The sequence below is a fragment of the Acomys russatus genome, chromosome 1 (genome assembly GCF_903995435.1).
Source record: "Acomys russatus chromosome 1, mAcoRus1.1, whole genome shotgun sequence".
NCBI classification, from domain to species: domain Eukaryota; kingdom Metazoa; phylum Chordata; class Mammalia; order Rodentia; family Muridae; genus Acomys; species Acomys russatus.
The window spans coordinates 75,218,239-75,237,506 of NC_067137.1; the positions used below are offsets into that span (position 1 = coordinate 75,218,239).

Consider the following 19,268-nt stretch of genomic DNA (forward strand, 5'->3'; position numbering starts at 1 on the left):
TCTAGAGAAATCCGAGTTCAAAGTTGTGCTCTTAGAAATCACTTTAAGTACCTAGTTCCTAGTAGTCTTCCTCTGATGGAGGTTCACATGAACCCCACTCAAATATGCTTTCTTATCTATATTTTCATAAACAGCCAACTCTTGTATGGTTAGGATGCTTATTTGTACATTTCATGATTATTTAACATGTGCTTCATAGTTTAGTGTTTGCTTCTTAAATTAAAAACCTAATCTTAAAATTTGTAGTCTGGAATGCCATTACATAAACAGTAACTCTTTGGTGGTTGGTTGATTGCAGGTGTATTTGGAAATCCAAATTCAGCACCAGCAACTTGCAACCAACCAGTGATATCCTCTGTGGAAAATGAGGATACATTTTCAGTGAAAGCAAGTATTGAACCACCATCAGGCATTTATGGAAGAGCAGTCCAGCAAAATGCTCCATCATATCTTGATGTTGAAAATGACAAAGATGTAAGGTTATCTACTAATCTTTATAATGTCATTATTTTCTTTATATGAGATAAGGAATGGTAAACTTTTAATTAACAATTTTAATTTTATTTTGGACACGTGTGTGCATGCATGTGTGTGTGTGTGCTTATGTTGAAGTCAGAACACGACTTTGTGATTTGGTCCTCAACTTCCAGCTTGTTTTAAGAAGCATCTCTACCACTATACTGTATAAGCCAGGCTAGCTGTTGAACAAGCTTCTGGGAGTTCTGCTGTTTCCATCTTTGATCTTGCTGTAGAAACACTAAAATTATAGATGTATTCTGCTATACCTGGCTGATTTGTACTCTATGGTTTTAAGTTCAGCAGGCTTGAACAGCACACTCTGTATGCACAGAGCTGTCCCTCTATCCGCTTGGTATAAATTTTTTAAATTTTAGGTAATTGAAATTTCTGATTTTTAAACATTTGAGTTTGTGATATACAATGTAGTATGTTTTATGCTATAACATGCTTTATAGAATATGGTTGTGGGTATATAGTCAACAGTATTCAGAGGGTAATTTTCTTTTTGTTTCTTTTTTTCAGAGGATATTTTTCAAACACTGACAGACTGATGCCCTTAAGCACAAATTTAATTGGGATATTAGTAGTATATAATTCTTTCAGGTTTTAGGAGATATAAAATAAGATTTTAAAACATATAGTTGTCTGACTTTTCTTCCAGAGGTCCTGAGTTCAATTCCCAGCAAACACATGGTGGCTCACAACCATCTATAATGTCGTCCGATGCCCTCTTCTGAACTGCAGGCCTACATGCAGGCAGAGCACTGTATACATAATAATAAATAAATACATCTTTAAAAAAAAAAAAAAACAAAAAACATATAGTTGTTCCTGGATCAACTACATAGGCATCTGTAATCTTAGCAATTTAGGAGGAAGAGGTAGGAGAATCATGAGTTCAGAGTGGTGTGACTACATAGAAGAGACAAGGCCAGCCTGGCGTATACGGGACCCTGCCAAAACAAAAAGTATAGTTTATTTTATATAGACCTTTCATGTGCTTCTCTCTCTCGCTCTCCCTCTCTCTCCCTCTCTCTCCCCTCTCTCTCCCTTGCTCCTCTCTCTCTACCCCCTTCCCTCTCTCCCTTCCCTCTACACACACTTTTCTGAGATAAAGATATTTTAAATGTCAACTTCCTGAGTAATTCTAGATATTTCAACTTTTTCATGCAGACTAAAGTTTCTATTGCAAAATCTACTTATGACAAGATGAGACAAAAGAGAAAGGAAGAAAAAGAACTTTTTGGTGCCAAAGATTGTGAAAGGAAAGACACTAATCCTTGGGAACGACTAAAGCATACAGGAACTGAGAAAATGACATCTGAGAGTAAGTTTTTTTGTGTGAATGCTTGTTAGAATACAGTGGTCGCAGCAGAGCACTGTAGAGTTAGTAGATGCACGCAGCTGCTTAGGTTTTGGTTCTGCCCTTGGTTGGCTTTAAGCCCAGGGAACAGGCTTCAGTTCAGTTCAGCATATGTAAGTATCGGGACTCAGTCCCTTCCCTGCACACTAGAGCTACTCTTTCTTCTCTAGAGAGCGCTCTTGTTATAGTTAAGGCCATGGGCATGCTGGAGCTAGTTTGTGCTAGGTCGTGATGAGACAGTCGCTCTGGCTGGTGAGCGAATGCAGGGTAAAGGCCCTTGTAGCCAAGCCTCATGACCTGCACTTGACTCTTGGGAACCTAATGGTGAAAGGAGAGAACGAACAAGTAACCCTTCCGTAAGGGCATCCGGGCATGCACACACACAAAAAGTGTAACCAAAAAACTTGGGTCACTTTTGATCATCTGTAGGCAAGAGTAGGTGCCATGTTTCCTGAGGTCTGGCTCTGTGCACACGTGTGTGCTTGTGTGTGCATATATGATGCCTAATGAAAAGTAGATTTGAACCAGGAAAGCTAATTGTAGTGGGATTATTTTTTCTTTATTTGGCACATCATCTTCCTCACATGTGATTTATATTGCTGTTCAGCACCTACATTGAGTAGCTGGCTCATAACCACTCCAGTTCCAGGGGATCTGACACCCTCTTTGGCTTCTATACACACCCACATTTACTCATATGTAATATACGAGATAAACTAAATCTAACGGAAAAAGAATTTATACATTTATTAAGGTCTATAGTGAAGAACTCAATAAAATATTGGTAATACAGTGTTGCCTTTGGATTTTTAATTTTTGAAGCATTTGTATATATAATTAGTATATAGCATCAAATGAAATTTCTTATATTTGTGATTTCAATATTTCCTTACCAATGTCATGGTTAATAATCTTTACTGATAGTCAATTTCTAGTACCTAATAATTTATTTTTTAATATTGTTAAAGAGAACCAATAGAGGTTTTTTTTTGTTGTTTTTGTTTTTTTTTTTTTTAAGCTCACAAAAGGCTATTCTTTGTTTATTTTTTTCTTTCTAATACTTAGACATAGTCTTATATTGTGCAGGACTCTTAGGGTGTTACTGAAAGACCATATTTTCCTAATGTCTTGGACAGTGCTTTATATCTGGAAAATGTTGACTAAACACTTGACTATGGAAGAAGCACCATTCATATTGCTATACGTGCACTTCAGATTTGCAATAGTCATGACAACTGTATGATAAGAGTGAGGGTAGGAGGAGATGAGAGGTAGAGGGATTGTGTTAAATTAATAAAAATACTATAGCAATAGAAAAAGTCTCTATTGTTACAATTCTCTGTAGAGATCAGTGTTCCTTCATTTTTTTTATCTTTTGTTTTTGTTTGTTCATGTTTTTTGTTTTTTGTTTTGTTTTGTTTGAGACAGGGTTTCTCTGTATAGCCTTGGCTGTCCTAGAACTCTCTTTGTAGACCAGGCTGGTCTCAAACTGACAGAGATCCGCCTGGCTTTGACTCCTGAGTGCTGAGATTAAAGGTGTGCACCACCATACCCATGTTCCTTTATTTTTAAATTAATAGCTATATAGGAAAATATATAGCCTTTTAAAAATCAGACCATATTAATTCCTTTTGTTCTTAAAAACTATACTTTTTTAGCTACCTCCGCCTCAGTCAAACAGCTTTTTTTTTTTCAAACAGCTTTTATGATCTTAGCGTGAATCCATCAGATGTGATGTGTGAGAAGTGACAGATCCCTAAAAGTAAATCCCAAGACCAAAATCTCACCTCCAACAAGAGATAGATCTGTGCTGGGAGAAGCACAGGAGCTGGAGTAGACCCTGTGGAGAAGCCCGCTCACAGTCACTACTCAGTGTGCAAATGCATATGTGGCGTGAGGGTTATTAAAGAGAATGTCGGAATTAGAGACCACTTTTCTGTAAAAGGCTGTTTTAATGAGCTCCAGTGCTTAGAGTAAATAATGGATAGAGCATGATTGGTGTGACATAGGTCCTTAAAAAAAAACTCAAACAGTGACAACAAAAACCCTTTTATTGGTTCTAGCTCATGATTATAAGCTTTTCTTATATTGAATTTATTAATAATTTTGAATGTACATATTCCATATGCTAATGCTGAAACTCATTTGCTCTGTGTCAGTCTTAGTTCTTGGAATAGTCAGTCTTGCTGCTTGTCCAAATTTAATTGGTATATTTCAGCATTTTCTTGTCATCTGGATCTATATTTTAAATAGCCATTATTTTCAGGAAAATTAATATAAAAGATAAAGTTTTAAATAGATATGATTTGGAGTTATTGCAAGATTTTTGTCTATTTGTTTTAACAGTAAGATAATGCTACGAATATTATATGAGAAAATATTCATATAACACCTATATTTAGAGCCAGGTGTGGTGGCACACGCCTTTAATCCCAGCACTCGAGAGGCAGAGGCAGGTGGATTGCTGTGAGTTTGAGGCCAGCGTGGTCTACAAAGAGAGTCCAGAACAGCCAAGGCTAGACAGGCAAACCCTGTCTCGAAAAACCAAAAAACCAAAACCAAAGTGAAAAAACAAAAAACCCCACCTATATTTGAATATGTTTGTTTTCTTTATATAAAGGTTTCTTCTTGCCTTATTTAATATTTTAGATGAGATATCTCCTGGAGTCATTCCACAATATAAAGAAAGAATGTCTTCTGTCACACATAGTCCAGAGATAATGGATTCTTTGGAACTACGACCATTTTCCAAACCAGAAGCAGCACTTACAGAAGCCTTACGGCTCTTAGCTGATGAGGACTGGTAGGTTCACAACCCTCTTAATACTCTGCATGGTGTCATTGAAGATCATTTTAGTCTTCGGCACCTGAGTCTTTTGAACTTACTCATGTAACTGCCTCTGGCCCAGATGTGCTAATGTTGCATTTTAACTTATGTCCCATAAGGACACAGCTTAACTTCATAATGAGTTATGCAAAACCTTTGGCATTAGACTATACATCTCATAATTCACTTGAAATATAATATATAACTAACAGTTTTAGAAACAACTATGGCATCAGGATTTTAATTCCAGCCACTTGAGAAGTAGAGGCCAGTGGATCTCTGGGTTCCAAACAAGCCAAGTCTACAGAGCAAGTTCTAGTCAGCTAGTGCAAGTCAAGACAGAGAAACCTGTCTTTTAAAAGGGTGTGGGGGGAGTGGAGAGATGGCTCAAGGGTTAAGAGCACTGGCTGCTCTTCCAAAGGTCCTGAGTTCAATTCCTAGCAACCATGTGGTGGCTCACAACCATCTATAATGAGATCTGGTGTCCTCTTCTGGTGTGTAAGTATACATGCAGGCAGAACACTGTATACATAACAAATAAATAAATCTTTTTTTAAAAAAATCCCAAATGCTGTATATACTTAGCAATATTTCAGGTGGGGTATATGCTGGCTGCTTTTTTTTTTTTTTTTTTTTTTTTTCTTTTTTTTTTTTTTTCTCATTTTCTACTGGATTTCCCTATTCTAAACCTCATCATCACTCAGGACCTCTGGAAGTGCAGCAGTACTCTTAACCGCTGGGCCATCTCACTAGTTAGTTTGCATATTTTCTTTTTTTTATTATTAATTTATTCTTGTTACATCTCAATGTTTATCCCATCCCTTGTATCCTCCCATTCTTCCCCCCCCCCCCCCATTTTCCCATTATTCCCCTCCCCTCTGACTGTTCCTGAGGGGGATTACCTCCCCCTATATATTCTCATAGGGTATCAAGTCTCTTCTTGGTATCCTGCTGTCCTTCCTCTGAGTGCCACCAGGTCTCCCCCTCCAGGGGACATGGTCAAATATGAGGCACCAGCATACGTGAGGAAGCCAGACCCCACTATTGTCATGGCTGACGATTTGGTATAGGATCGCCGGTTGGTGTGTCTCTTCTCTGGGGAGACTATTTCTCCCACTTGTAGTGTTTTTTGTTGTTGTTCACGTTACATCCCGTTTGTAGTCCCCTCCCTCATCTCTTCTCAGTCCAACCTCCCTCCCTCATACCCCCTCTCTCCTCCCCTAGTCCTCAGAAATGAAAGCCTTCCTCCCCTTAACATCTGACCTCGGCCTATCAAGTCTCATCTGGACTACCTGTGTCCTCTTCCTCTGTGGCTTGGTAAGGCCGCCCTGCCAGGGGGAAGTGATCAATGTGGGGGGCGGGGGCCAGAGTCCATGTCAGAAGTAGTTCCTATTCCCTATATTGTGGGCCCCATAAGGAGACTGTGATGCCTATCCTACCACATCTGAGCAGAGGGTCAACAGGTCCTCACCATGCATGTCCTTGGTTGGTACATCAGTCACTGCAGCACCCCCCTCCTATGCCCAGATTTTTGGCTCCATTGGTCTCCTTGTGGAGCTTCTGACCCCTCCAGGTCCTATTCCCCAACTCTTCCATAAGACTCCCTGCACTCCACCCCAAAGAAGTTAGGCTGTGTGTTTCAGCATCATTTGGATCCCCTGCTGGGTGGAGTCTTTCAGAGGACCGTATGGTAGGCTTCTGTCCTGTTCCTTCTCTTCAACTGCTTCCAGTTTCTATTCTATTCAATCTGAGTGAGATTTAAGCATTCTCCCAAGGGTGATGCTCCTTGACATTTAGTTTCTTTAGGTCTGTGTATTGTAGTGTGGCTATCCTGTATTATATGGCTAGTATCTGTTTATAAGTGAGTATATACCATGTATGTCTTTCTGAGTCTGGTTTACCTTACTTAGGATGATTGTTTTTAGTTCCATCCATTTGCTTGGAAATTTCAAGAGTTCCTTGTTTTTAATAGCTGAAGTGTATTCCATTTAATAAATGTACCATAGTTTCTTTATCCATTCTTTGGTTGAGGGACATCTAGCTTGTTTCCAGATTCTGGCTATTACGAATAAAGTGGCTATAAACATAGTTGGGCAAATGCCTTTGTTGTGTGGTGGAACATCTTTTGGGTATATGCCCAGGAGTGGGATGGCTGGGTCTTGAGATACATCTGTTCCCAGTTTTTCTGAGAAGGCACCAGATTGATTTCCAAAGTGGTTGTACAAGTGTGTACTCCCACCAGCATGTGCTGTCACTGGGTTTTTTGATCTTAGGCATTTTCACAGATATAACATGGGATCTCAGAGTTATTTTCATTTTCATTTCTCTGAATACTAGGGACGTTGACACTCTTTCTTTCTTTCTTTCTTTCTTTCTTTCTTTCTTTCTTTCTTTCTTTCTTTCTTTCTTTCTTTTCTTTCTTTTTCTTCTCTTTTCTTTTTCTTTCCTTTTCTTCTTTTCTTCGTCTTTTTCTTTCTTTCTTTCTTCTTTCTTTTATTTTTTCTTTCTTTCTTTTTTTTTCTCTTTCCTTTCTTCTTTCTTTTCTTTCTTTCCTTTTCTTTCTTCTTCTTTTTCTTTCTTCTTTTCTTTCTTTCTTTCTTTCTTTCTTTCTTTCTTTCTTTCTTTCTTTCTTTCTTTCTTTCTTTCTTTCTTTCTTTCTTTCTTTCTTTCCTCTGCCTCCCAAGTGCTGGGATTAAAGGCGTGCCCTACCATTCCCAGTTCTGTTGACCATTTCTTGGCCATTCAATATTCCTCTGTTGAGAATTCTCTGTTTAGTGCTGCACCCCATTTTTAATTGGATTATTTGGTTTGGTGGTTTTAATTTATGATCTCAAGCTGTACCTTAGAGCAACAGTAATAAAAACAGCATTGTACTGGCATAGAAACAGACAGGTAGATCAATGGAATTGTTTCAAAGACCCAGAAAATAAACCCACACACCTATGGATACTTGATTTTTGACAAAGAAGCCAAAACCATACAATGGATAAAAGAGAGCATCTTCAACAAATGGTGCTGGCTTAACTGGATGTCTACTTGTAGAAAAAGGCAAATAGACCTTATTTATCACCCTGAACAAAACTAAAGTCCAAGTGGATTAAGGATCTTAACACAAAACCAGACACACTAAATCTGTTAGAAAAAAGAGGCAGAGAGCCTTTATTCATTGGCAAAGGAGACAACTTCCTGAACAGAACACCAACAGCTCAGGCTCTAAGATCAACAATTAAATAGGACCTCATGAAACTGAAAAGCTTCTGTAAGGCAAAGGACACTGTCAACAGGATAAAATGACATCCAACAGACTGGGAAAAGATCTTCACCAACCCTACATCTGACAATGGGCTAATATTCAAAATATATAAAGATCTCAGCAATTTTTTAGTTGCCTATAGTTCTTTGTGTCCCATTGAGGACTCATGGGCTTTTCCCCATCCACCTTAATGTATGCAAGGGAGCACAGTAAAGAAACTTCTGACATGAACAATGCATTAGGAGGAAAGTTCTTATTGTGGGTACGAAAGAAAAGATCCAGAAGCATCTGAAGGAGCCCAGAGCAGAGAGCAAAGAAAGCAGAGTGGACTTAGGCAGGGCTAGGGAAATGGGAGAGTGGAGAGAGGAGTGGAGATAGCAAGAGATAGAGCATGTGAGACAGCGCAGGTGGACAAATCATGCAGCTTATAAGGATGACAAGTATAGTTTGGCTTGAGTTTATTTCTAGGCATATGGGAAGCCTGAGACTTAACACTTATCATGTCTACTGTTACTGTTTTTGTTTGGCTCATGTTTAGGCAGTCATGTTGGTGACACTTTTTGGGTGTAGCTTCTAATATTCCTATGAGACACAATTGCAAAGCAAACTTCATGATTCTCTGACTCTTTCAGTTTTTCTGCTCCATCTTCCATGCTGAATCCCTAAGCCTTATGGATGTCAAGCCTGCAAAGTAAAAATCAGGAAAATATAGCCCCAGGAAAATATAAACAATGTTAATTAATATGAAAATGACACATGATAAATTTAACAAACATAGTATAACTATAATTACAACTCTATTCCATGTGTGAAGCTAAAGACTTAAAGTACTTAAAAACCACAAACATATTACACACAGATGAAAAGTTTAGTATTTGAGATATGCTGAATGGATTAACTGATGATTAGACATGGTAGAAGAAAAGAGTAATAAATCTGAAGGTGTTACAAAAAGAAAAAATAATAATAATAAGCTGAAAATATAAGTTGAGGAATTTGTTCATTGAATAAACTACCTGCCCAGAAAAATGAGAAGCAGAGTTTGAATCCTCAAGCATACACATAAATGCCAAGTGGGTATGGCAGCCCACCAGTAATCCCAGTGCTCAAAGTCATCAGAGACATGGGATGCCTGGAGCAAGGTGTCTAGCTAGATACATGAATTGGAAAGCTCTGAGGTTAAGTGAGAGACCCTGTTTAAATACATAAAGTAAAGAGTTAATGAGCAGGACATACTGTGTTGATTGCTGGCTTTCCCACTTAAATCCACATGTGCCCACACACATACAAATACACATATACACATGCCAGCCAGGACTAGAATAAGACCATGACAACAACAACAAAAAGCAAACAACAACAGAATTAGGCTGGTGAGATGGCTCAGAAGCAGAGTGCTTGCATTGTAAGCCAGAGATAGCCTGAATTAGATCCAAGACACCAGTGGAGAGAACTGACTCCCAAAGGATGTGCTTTGACCTCCACATACATGCCATGATATATGCCCATACTCACACATTAGTACACACACACACACATGCATCCCATTCTTCATGCATATAAAATGAAAACCATCAAATCTGATGTTACATCTAAATACCAGCTGAGTCCCACCCTCCTTTGTTAGTATCCAGCCTCATCTCACCATTTGTTTATAATGAAAGATAAAATTACAAGCTATAGAAATAAGTAGTGGGAGTTTTAACTGCTTTGCGTCATTTCCTTACCAGTGAGCTAACAAGTAGTTTTTTTACTGAGAGAAATAATAACTTAGCTTGACTGTTATTCTGGATTTTGCTATTAAAAATTCTTTATATGGATTTTTTAGATTACTAAAAATAAGGAAGAAAGTAGTTTCCTCGATGCCAAAAATGAAAAACAAACACACACACACACACACACATTAGAGATTTTTGTTATAATTGATCTTGTTTCAAAATGATTTTGCCATTTCTCTGTCTATAGGGAGAAGAAGATGGAGGGACTGAATTTTATTCGATGCTTAGCTGCATTTCATTCTGACCTGTTGAACACAAAGTTACATGAAACAAACTTTGCAGTAGTTCAAGAGGTAATGCTTTCAGATAAGTTGAGGATTATTTAATTTATTAAGGATTAACATACCACACTTATTTGATTTTTAAATTGTTTAGACAACTCTGTATTACATGATTTGCATGCATTGCTATGTAAAGTAGCCCATTCTTAACCTGTAATATTTGAAAAGTTACTTGATGTTGATTGCTAGGATAATTAGTAATACATAATCATGGCCGGATATAGTGGTACATACCTTTAATTCTAGCAGTGGTAAGGCAAAGACAGGCTTATCTCTGTGAGTTTAAGGTCAGCCTGGTCTACATAGTGAGTTTCAGGACAACCTTGGCTATACAGAGAGGTCTTATCTCAACAAACAAACATGTAATCTTATATTACTTTAGTGGTAGAACTCATTCCCAAGTGATGTTGTTGAATTTTCAACTGCATGTTGGGGAAGTTCATGCTTTACAATGTTTTTCTAGGTGAAAAATTTACGATCTGGAGTGTCCCGTGCTGCTGTGGTGTGTTTAAGTGATCTTTTTACTTACCTGAAAAAGAGCATGGATCAAGAACTAGATACTTCAGTAAGAGCTTTGTTACACAAGGCTGGAGAATCAAATACATTCATAAGAGAAGATGTTGACAAGGCATTGAAAGCTATGGTTAATAATGTAACTCCTTCACGTGCCGTTATTTCTCTTATCAATGGAGGACAAAGGTAATACATAAAATACTATTAAATACCCTTAAGCTAAAAATTAAGTTGTGCTTCTGTGCATAGTGAAGATAAAAGCTTTTTTTTGTATAGGAGATAGAGTTGAGGATGATAGCATACCCAAGGATTGAAAGTATGTGATGCACAAGGAACCATTAATATGATTTACATTTTAGACAGCTTTAGACTAATACCAAAGTCCCTATGTCTTTCCTGGGACCCATTTCTCTAGGCAATGATTGACAGGCACATTTGGATGGATTCTTAGAGAGGGAGCAACTTTATGCCCTTGTTCTTTATCAGAATGTCTGGTGCTGTAGCATAATCTTTTAATGTCTAGGGGTCCTGGAGTCAGATTTAGACAGCCCTCTGGAAATGACTGCATTGCCTACTTTCCCATTTGCTTCAGATGTGTGACAAAAACAAAAACAAAAACAAAAAACAACAAAAAAAAACCAAAACCAAACCAAAACAAAAACCCTAAAAAACCAAGAAACCTTCAGGGAAGTACAGCTTTAGGAGGTGCCATGAGAGAAAGAATGGTAGGAGGAGTGGAAGGCATCTGCCTCCTAATGCACAACCTTCAAGCAGCACCAATCACTAAGTGCCAAGTGTTGAAACATGTAAGCCTATATAGGACACTCCAGAGTCAAACTCCAGCAATGAGATTTCTCTACTACTGCACCTGCATTATCCCTAGGGAACAGAAAAAATGATCTAGCTTTTCTCTATATCCCAGTATGTTGAGGATTTTTTTTTTGCCGGGGGGGGGGTACAAATAAAGGACACAGGACTGATCTTAAGTGACAGGCCTAGTGCCTCAGCTACTTCCAAGCCTGAGGCAGGAGGTTCACAAGCTCAGTTATCTCCTGGTCTACAGAATGAATTCATGGACACTTAATGAGACCCTGGATCAGAGTGAAAAGTGAACGGGGGACTGGAGAGATAGCTTAGATGTAGAGCACTTACTTGCCTTACATGCAACAGGGCGTGTAATAAACTCCCCAGGAACACAAAAGAAATAACCTGATTGATTAACATTTGTAAAGCATATGGATAACTGATATTTTATTAGTCAGTAAGGAATTATTCCTTACTTGTATTTTTGGAAATGAAGTCTGAATCACATATCTAGACTTGATTATCCAAAATAATTAAATATTTTATCACAAAGATCATTTGAGCGTCATTGCCAGAAGTTCTAGTATCATGTATTTAATCTGGTATATTTTGTTTCAGGGAAACCAATATTTAATATAAATTTTGAGATTATAATCTAATTACATCTGCACTCTACTCTCCTTTTCCTCCCTTCAACCCTTCCCACACTCTTATCCCTTGCTTTTTCTCAAATTAATAACCGCTAATTTTTTAATTGTTGTAGTGTGTGTGTGTGTGTGTGTGTGTCTGTGCATTCCTGAACATATAAATACAACCTGATTAGTCCATATAATGTTACATATAGTGTCCATATAATTTATTTTAGATCTGAAAACTTGGTATTAGACAACCAGTTGGTGGCTCTTCCTTAGGATCGATAAAAGCAAATTTTGCATACTTTCTCCATGATAAAAACCCTATGTTAAGCATGAAAAGAACCATAATATTGCATTTCTAGTTATACCACTTATGTCCAAAGATCTGGAACTAAATAAAGTTTAACTATTGTCAGTCATGTTCTTCACTTCCGGGTATATTGAGACTATAGGGTATGATGATGGGCTAGAAGCTGCCTCTGAGCCTGGCGTGGAAATGCAACTGTAAACACAAAGGCACTTATAACTTCAAATAGACATGACCAGAGAAGATTATATCAAGATGTAAAGAATCGTAATGAAACCCGCTATTATGTATTAATTAATAAATGCTAATAAAAACATTGCCAAATTTGCAAAGCAGAGAGACAGTAGTAAAAGCTATGAGGAAGGGCCTGGCAAGAAGGCTCAACTGGCAAAGCCTCCTGCCACCATTCCTGATGACCTTTGTTTGATCCTCAGGACTTACATGGTGCAAGATGCAAACAATTCCCACAAGTGTCCTCTGACCTCACCAGTCATTCCCCAGCATGCATACCCACACACTTGCTCAGATACACTTACACACTCAAAATAAATGATGTGAACAAGAACAAAACCCTTACAGCTTTTACGTCAGAGTAACATCAGATTCTTCACAGCTCAAAGCCTGGAAGCATGGAATGATATATTTTAAGCCATACAAGTATATAAAGTTATATAAGACAAATCTATCTTTTAAGTCTGATGGAGAAATGAGGATATTTCAACATAATGCAAAAACTAAGGCAATTCATGATAACCAAACCATCACTGAAAAAAAATACATCAAGGAATACTATACACTAAAGAGGAAGAAAGTCTCATTCATGTGAGTACTGGAAAGAATACATTTCATGAGAAGAATAGCTGAACGCGAGAAAACCCATCATACCCAGCACAGTAAACGGTCCAGCCCCTGATATGAAAATGGAGAAAGGGAAGAACTGATAGTAGTCCAACTAGTCAGAACCAGTTAAGAGAACTGCGAATTGGCTTTCTGTAAGAACCTTAAATACAAATGGGCTCAACACCATTTACCAGATAGACGTCACTTTGGTTGTGCTGCTGCCTGCCTTTAGTCCCAGCACTCGGCAGCAGAAGAAGGCAGATGTCGTAGTTAGAAATTAGCCTGGCTTATCTAGCAAAGTACTGGCTAATCAGAGCTACATAGTGAAAATCTGCTTCTAAATAAATAAATGAATAAAAATTAAAGATGCAGGCCAGCTGACGAGACTATTAAAAACTAAATCCGTCTCTTTATAGGAAGTACTCCTCACTGGGAGAGATACCAACTGAGAGTCAAAACATAGGGATCGACTTTTTCAGCAAATAGAAACCAGAAACAAACTAGTGTAGCTGTTCTGATACCTGATAAAGAAGTTCTAACCAAAACTAGTCAGGAGAGATGATAGCTAGTACATACTAAGAAAGAGAATGGTTTATGAAAAAGTTCTAAAATTACAAATCACTTAATGTGAGATTCCTAACTTTATAAAAGAAACACGAAAAGAAAATAAGGCCAGAAAGGTCTTGATGCCATGCTAATTTGTGACTTAATTACCCTACTCAAGTCTGTAATAGGTCAGCTTAACTAAAATTTAGCAAGGAAATTGAGTGCTAAACTTCAGCCTAAGATGAGATGGCTCGACAAGTAATGGTACCTGCTGCCAAGCCTGACTAATCTGAATTCTGTCCCTGGTGGAAGAAGTTGTCTTCTGACTGCCACCTATTCACACCCCATACTCAAGCACATGTCACGCACACATTAACACAGACCAATTGCATCTAATAGATACAGAGTGCTCCATCCCGCAGGTTTAGAATGCATATTCATTGCAGCAGCCCATAGAGCCTGATCTAAAATTGATCACAATATAGGCTGTTGTAAAGCAAGTCTTAGTAAATAAAATGAATTGACATTTTTGATGTATCTTCATGGGGAGAGAAAACAAATTCTTTGTCATTTTAGCCTCCTAGGGCGATTGGTAAGAATTTGTTAACATTTTGTTTTGTTTTATTTTGTTTGTTTGTTTGTTTGTTTGTTTGTTTGTTTTTGAGATAGGGTTTCTGTGTGGCTTTGGCTGTCCTGGACTCGCTTTGTAGACCAGGCTGGTCTCAAACTCATAGAGATCTGATTCTTTCTGCCTCCCTGAGTGCTGTGGGAAGTTGTTAAATTTTTAAGAAATTAAATTTGTTAAACCTTTAATGCTGTTGGAAAATAGTTCATGCCTCAGCTTAAGTTTTATTTGGTCATGTTTCTATGCAGCCATTTGCACACTGCAGTAAGAAGATGTACAGCCCAGCACTTGGCAGACATAGTAGAGTTTATGGACCCGGAGCGCATTTTATCTGCAACAAAGGATATGGCTGAACGCTTATTGCCTGCTGCTGCCAAGTTTGCTCAAGACAGTTCCCAAGAAACCAGGTGAGTAACTGGTAATATTTGCTAAATCTTTTTTTTTTTATTAAAAATTTACATTTATTCATCTTGTGCAAGAAGCACATGAGTTTGCCATGGCATACACGTGCCATGGTGTGCATGTGAGAGTCAGAGCAGTTTTCAGTAGTTGAGTCTTTCCTTCTACCATGTGGATTCTGAGGATTGAAATCAATTACTTTGTTAAAGTAACTTTTATTCACCTGATATTAATTGTCTGGATACTTACTGTTTCCATCTGCTAACCTAGGCCTAGTCCTGGAAACTTCTACCCTCCATACAGTCTAACCTAGACCTAGAATATTTTCAGCTCCCAAGATTTAGTGCTGAATTAGTTCACCCTTCCTAGTTCTTTCTGAACTCTGGCTGGCTGGTTCAACTCAGCTATTCTGGCGCAAACTCCTCGCCAAGCTGACTTATTCAATCTTCCTTTTCTCAGTTTCTCACTGAATTGCTCTACTTGGCCTCAAACTAACTCTAGCAATCTGTTCTAATCTTCTGGCTCTTTCTCATTCTCTGGCTCATTCTGTCTTCACCTGTGTCTAGCTTGCTCTTTTTTTTCAACCTTCCTTGTAAACTCTCCCAGTAAAAACTGCCTCTGAATACCATGAGCTGAACTGCTACAAACTCAAATATACTGTACTGCCTCTCAGCTCACTGACTCTACTAAACTTTGAACAGAATTACTAGAACTTAATAGATCTGTATGCCTTTCTCCTGAGTTCTGAGATTAAAGCTTTGCTCTACTTGGAGCTTGCTCTGTACCTGGCTGGCCTTGAACTCAAGAGATCTGCTTGCCTCTGTCTCCTGGGATTAAAGGTGTGTCTGTATTCCAGCTGGATCACACAGACCTAAAAGGTCTTTGGATGTGTTCTCTTGCCAGAACAGCATGTTCTGGTTTAAAAAAATTTTTTTACCTGTCTTGGAGGGTAGCACCTTTATTCATAGAATCAACTTCCTGGCCCCTAAGTTTTAGAAATAAGCACTTACAAGGAAGAAACAAGATTGAATACATAAATTAACATTCTCTAAAATGAAGAAATGATGGATATTGGGGGATAGTCTTACTTACCATTTTGCAAATGATACTGAGTAAGTACATAGTGAATTCTCCAAATGTACAGATGTCACGTCAGAATTCTAAGTAGTAACATGTTAAGTCATTGAGTGACATAGGACAGTAATGGGCAGAAAAGTGGCAGAACTTATTGTCAGCAAAAATCACGTAATGCATTTAGGAAAAAATTACATATTTAAAACAAGTAAAAATTAAGGAAAGAGGTACATATGTCAAATACAGGAATTATGTTTAACAACATTTCAACAGAAAATATGTATTTATACTTAGAATATTTAATGAATTTCTGGAGACTATTACTTGAGCCAGTTTAGGAAGGTTAATAACAATCAGCAGAAGGAGGCATGATATCTGTGGTGCTGGTCAGAACCCAGGCTCAGTTCCTCCTCTGTATCACTATTGCCCTTCAGTCAGTTAGTCTCTGTTAGTCAGGTTTTGTAAACTTATGAAGGTTGGACATGTAGTTGTGCCTTAAACACAATTTAAAAATTTCTAAGAGAAATAGTTTTTGGGAATAGTGATGCATGTTTTTAATCCCAGTACTTAGGTGGCAGAGGCAGTTGGCTCTCTGAGTGGGGGACCAGCCTAGTCTACATAGTGAGTTCCAGGGCAACCAAGACCATGTAAAAAGACCCTGTCTCAAAAAAAAAAAAAAAAAAAAAAAGTTAATTTAAAGAATAGGAAGAGGATCCTTTGCTCAACAATGTTAAAGAGTCTAAAATGTTTTGATCTTTTAAGACAAAGATGTCTGTTACTCATATATCTGGAGTTAATCATGTGGGACTTCTTATTCCAAAAGCTAATTCCAAGAATAAATGCATTTTCTATTGTTATGTAAGAAATCACCACAAATGTAGCAGCCTGAGACGAAATCAGCTATTCAGTTCTTTACTTGAGAAGTCTAGCATGACCCAACTGCGTTCCCTGCTTAGTGTTCCATGTGATTCAAATAAAGTTGATGCCAGAATTAGGCTATTTCCAGAAGCCCTGTTAAATAAATCACTTCCAAACTTACTCATGTACTGACCAAGTGATTATAGGACCAGGTTTCCTACTCTCTTGATGGCTGGCAACAAGAGTCCTTTCAGCACCTAGTTTCTTCTCTCCTGAGACCTTCCTTCATTTTCGAGCTTTGCCACAGCGAGTTGAATCCCCCTGGTGGAGAATGTATCTGACTTCCTCTTCCATCAGTACCCATGGAAAGCTTTCTAATTCTAAAGCCAGTTTGATTAGCTGAGGTCCATCCAGAAGTGCTGTCTTATACAAATTCCAAGGATTTGAGTAAGACATCTTTGGGCAACCATTTAAGAAGTTCTTCAATCTGAATTAGTGCATGCCTTTGATCCCAGCACTTCAGAAGCAGAGGCAAGTGGATGTCTGAATATGAGGCCAGCTTGGTCTACAGAGTGAGTTCCAGGACCCTGTCTTGAAAAAAAACAAACAAAAATACTGAGAAACATTCAGGAGAACCAGACGTAGTAGTACATACTGTAATTCTAACAATCAGGAAGCTGGAGCAGGCCGGATGATCTCAAGCTTGAGGTTAACCTGGGCTGCTCAGCAAGACTCTGCCTTAAAACAAAACACAACAAGACTTCAAGAGGATTAAATCATTTCTATTTCCAGCCACTTGTCCACAGATTTCGGGATTTCCTTGTTTTTAATAGCTGAGTAGTATTTCATAGTTTAAATGTACCACAGTTTCTTTAGCCATTCTTCAACTGAGGGACATTTAGGCTGTTTCCAGGTTCTGGCTATTATGAATAAGGCTGCTTTGAACATGGTTGAGCATATGTCCTTGTTGTGTGGTGGAGCATTTTTTGGGTACATTCCAAGGAGTAGAATAGCTGGGTCTTGAGGAAGCAGAAAGACTCACATAGTGTATACCCACTTATAATTGGGCACTAACCCAAAAGGCATGTCCCATGAAAGTCTTCACTTACCAGGAGATTGGGATAGATGTGAGGACATCCTACTGGGACTCTAGATAAGAGAAATATAGGAGATGGGGAAATAGAATGATCCAGAAGGTCCTAGAAACCTACAAGAACATTGTGACAGGTGGTTCAGGGCCCATGGGGGGGTCTGCTCAAACTATTGCACTAGCCAAGGACAATACAAGTAGTAAACATCGAACCCTTACTCTGATCTAGCCAATGGACAGAACATTCTCCACAGTTAATGTGGAGAGCAGAGACTGACTCTGACATGAACTCTGGTGCCCCATATTTGACTACTTCCCCTTGGTGGGGAGGCCTGGTGCCACTCAGAGAAAGGATAAGCAGGCTACCAAAATGAGACTTGATAGCCTATGACCATATAGTGGGAGAGGAGGTGCCCCGTGGTCTTAGACCTAGGGGAGGGGAATAGGGTGAAAGTGGGAAGGAGGGAGGAATGGGAGGATACAAGTGATAGGGTAACAATTGAGATGTAATTTGAATAAATTAAATAATAATAATTTTAAAAAGAGGATTAAATCATTGACTAATAAGAGAGAGAAATAGCCGGCGTGGTGGTGCATGCCTTTAGTCTCAGCACTCTGGAGGCAAAGACACTGAGTTCAAGGCCAGCCTGATCTACAAAGAGAGTCCAGGATAGCCAGGGGTACACAGAGAAATCCTGTCTCAGAAAAGAGAGAGAGGGGTGGGGGGAGAAAATATAAAGGATTCTTAGTGTTTATGTGGTGTGTGTCTCTGTTTAACTAACCCCCCTTTTTTGTTTTGTGGTTTTCTTTTTGTGCTGGGTCAAACTATAACCTAGTATACTAGGAGAGTGCTGTGCCACAGAGCTATATACCCAGCCTGCAGGAAGCCTCTTTGCCAGTTCTTCTTGTTATCTGCAGTTCAGATAATACAAAACACTTACAGTTAACCTGTGTGCTTTACTCTTACTTGGGTTTTGAGGTCAGCTGGCTGCTTTGTTATTTGTTTCAGCCTTTCCCATATTCCTTTGCCTTGTGGCAGACCTGTTTGTCTTAATGTTCTAGACTAAAAGGTTGAATTGTTCTTGAAGTTACAGCTGAGTAGGTTTGCTTATCTGAATAATTCTAGACCCTTCTCAGCTTACAGAGGAAGTGCTGTTGGTTCTCTGCTGTCACATCCTTTTTTGCAGTTTCATTATGTCTGAAGAGATCTAATTGTCAGACTGTCCTGAGACCATTCTATACCCTACTCTTACAAGAGCTTGTCTTCGAGTCTTCGAGTTTCCTGTATTGACACTTGTCAGCATAAGTGTGACAGTGACTTGTCTCAGGGTGGTCCTCCTTTATGAATATAGCTATGATACTATGTTTCTCTAATATGCACCTCTGTAATGCTGACTTTCCTCTGTTAGATTGACATCTAGCTCCTTTACTCTGAGAAATTTATGTTTACATTTATATAACATAATCCTAGCTCGAAGACTATCCGACCATTTTAGTAGCATATCAACCTTCATTGTGTCATCTAGCATTGGGTTCATTTTTGAAATTTATATCTT

General features: G+C 38.5%; 1 protein-coding gene across 2 annotated transcripts in view; it reads left to right on the forward strand.

Annotated features, from left to right (window-relative positions):
- Positions 1-19,268, forward strand: part of Togaram1 (TOG array regulator of axonemal microtubules 1) — a 65,903-nt gene that overhangs the window by 29,684 nt on the left and 16,951 nt on the right. For both annotated transcript variants that reach the window (XM_051146841.1, XM_051146850.1), the window contains 6 exons: positions 299-474; positions 1,693-1,846; positions 4,532-4,685; positions 9,928-10,033; positions 10,485-10,720; positions 14,540-14,698. In XM_051146841.1, coding sequence (XP_051002798.1) covers positions 299-474; positions 1,693-1,846; positions 4,532-4,685; positions 9,928-10,033; positions 10,485-10,720; positions 14,540-14,698 — 985 coding nt within the window. The remainder of the gene's footprint in view (positions 1-298; positions 475-1,692; positions 1,847-4,531; positions 4,686-9,927; positions 10,034-10,484; positions 10,721-14,539; positions 14,699-19,268) is intronic.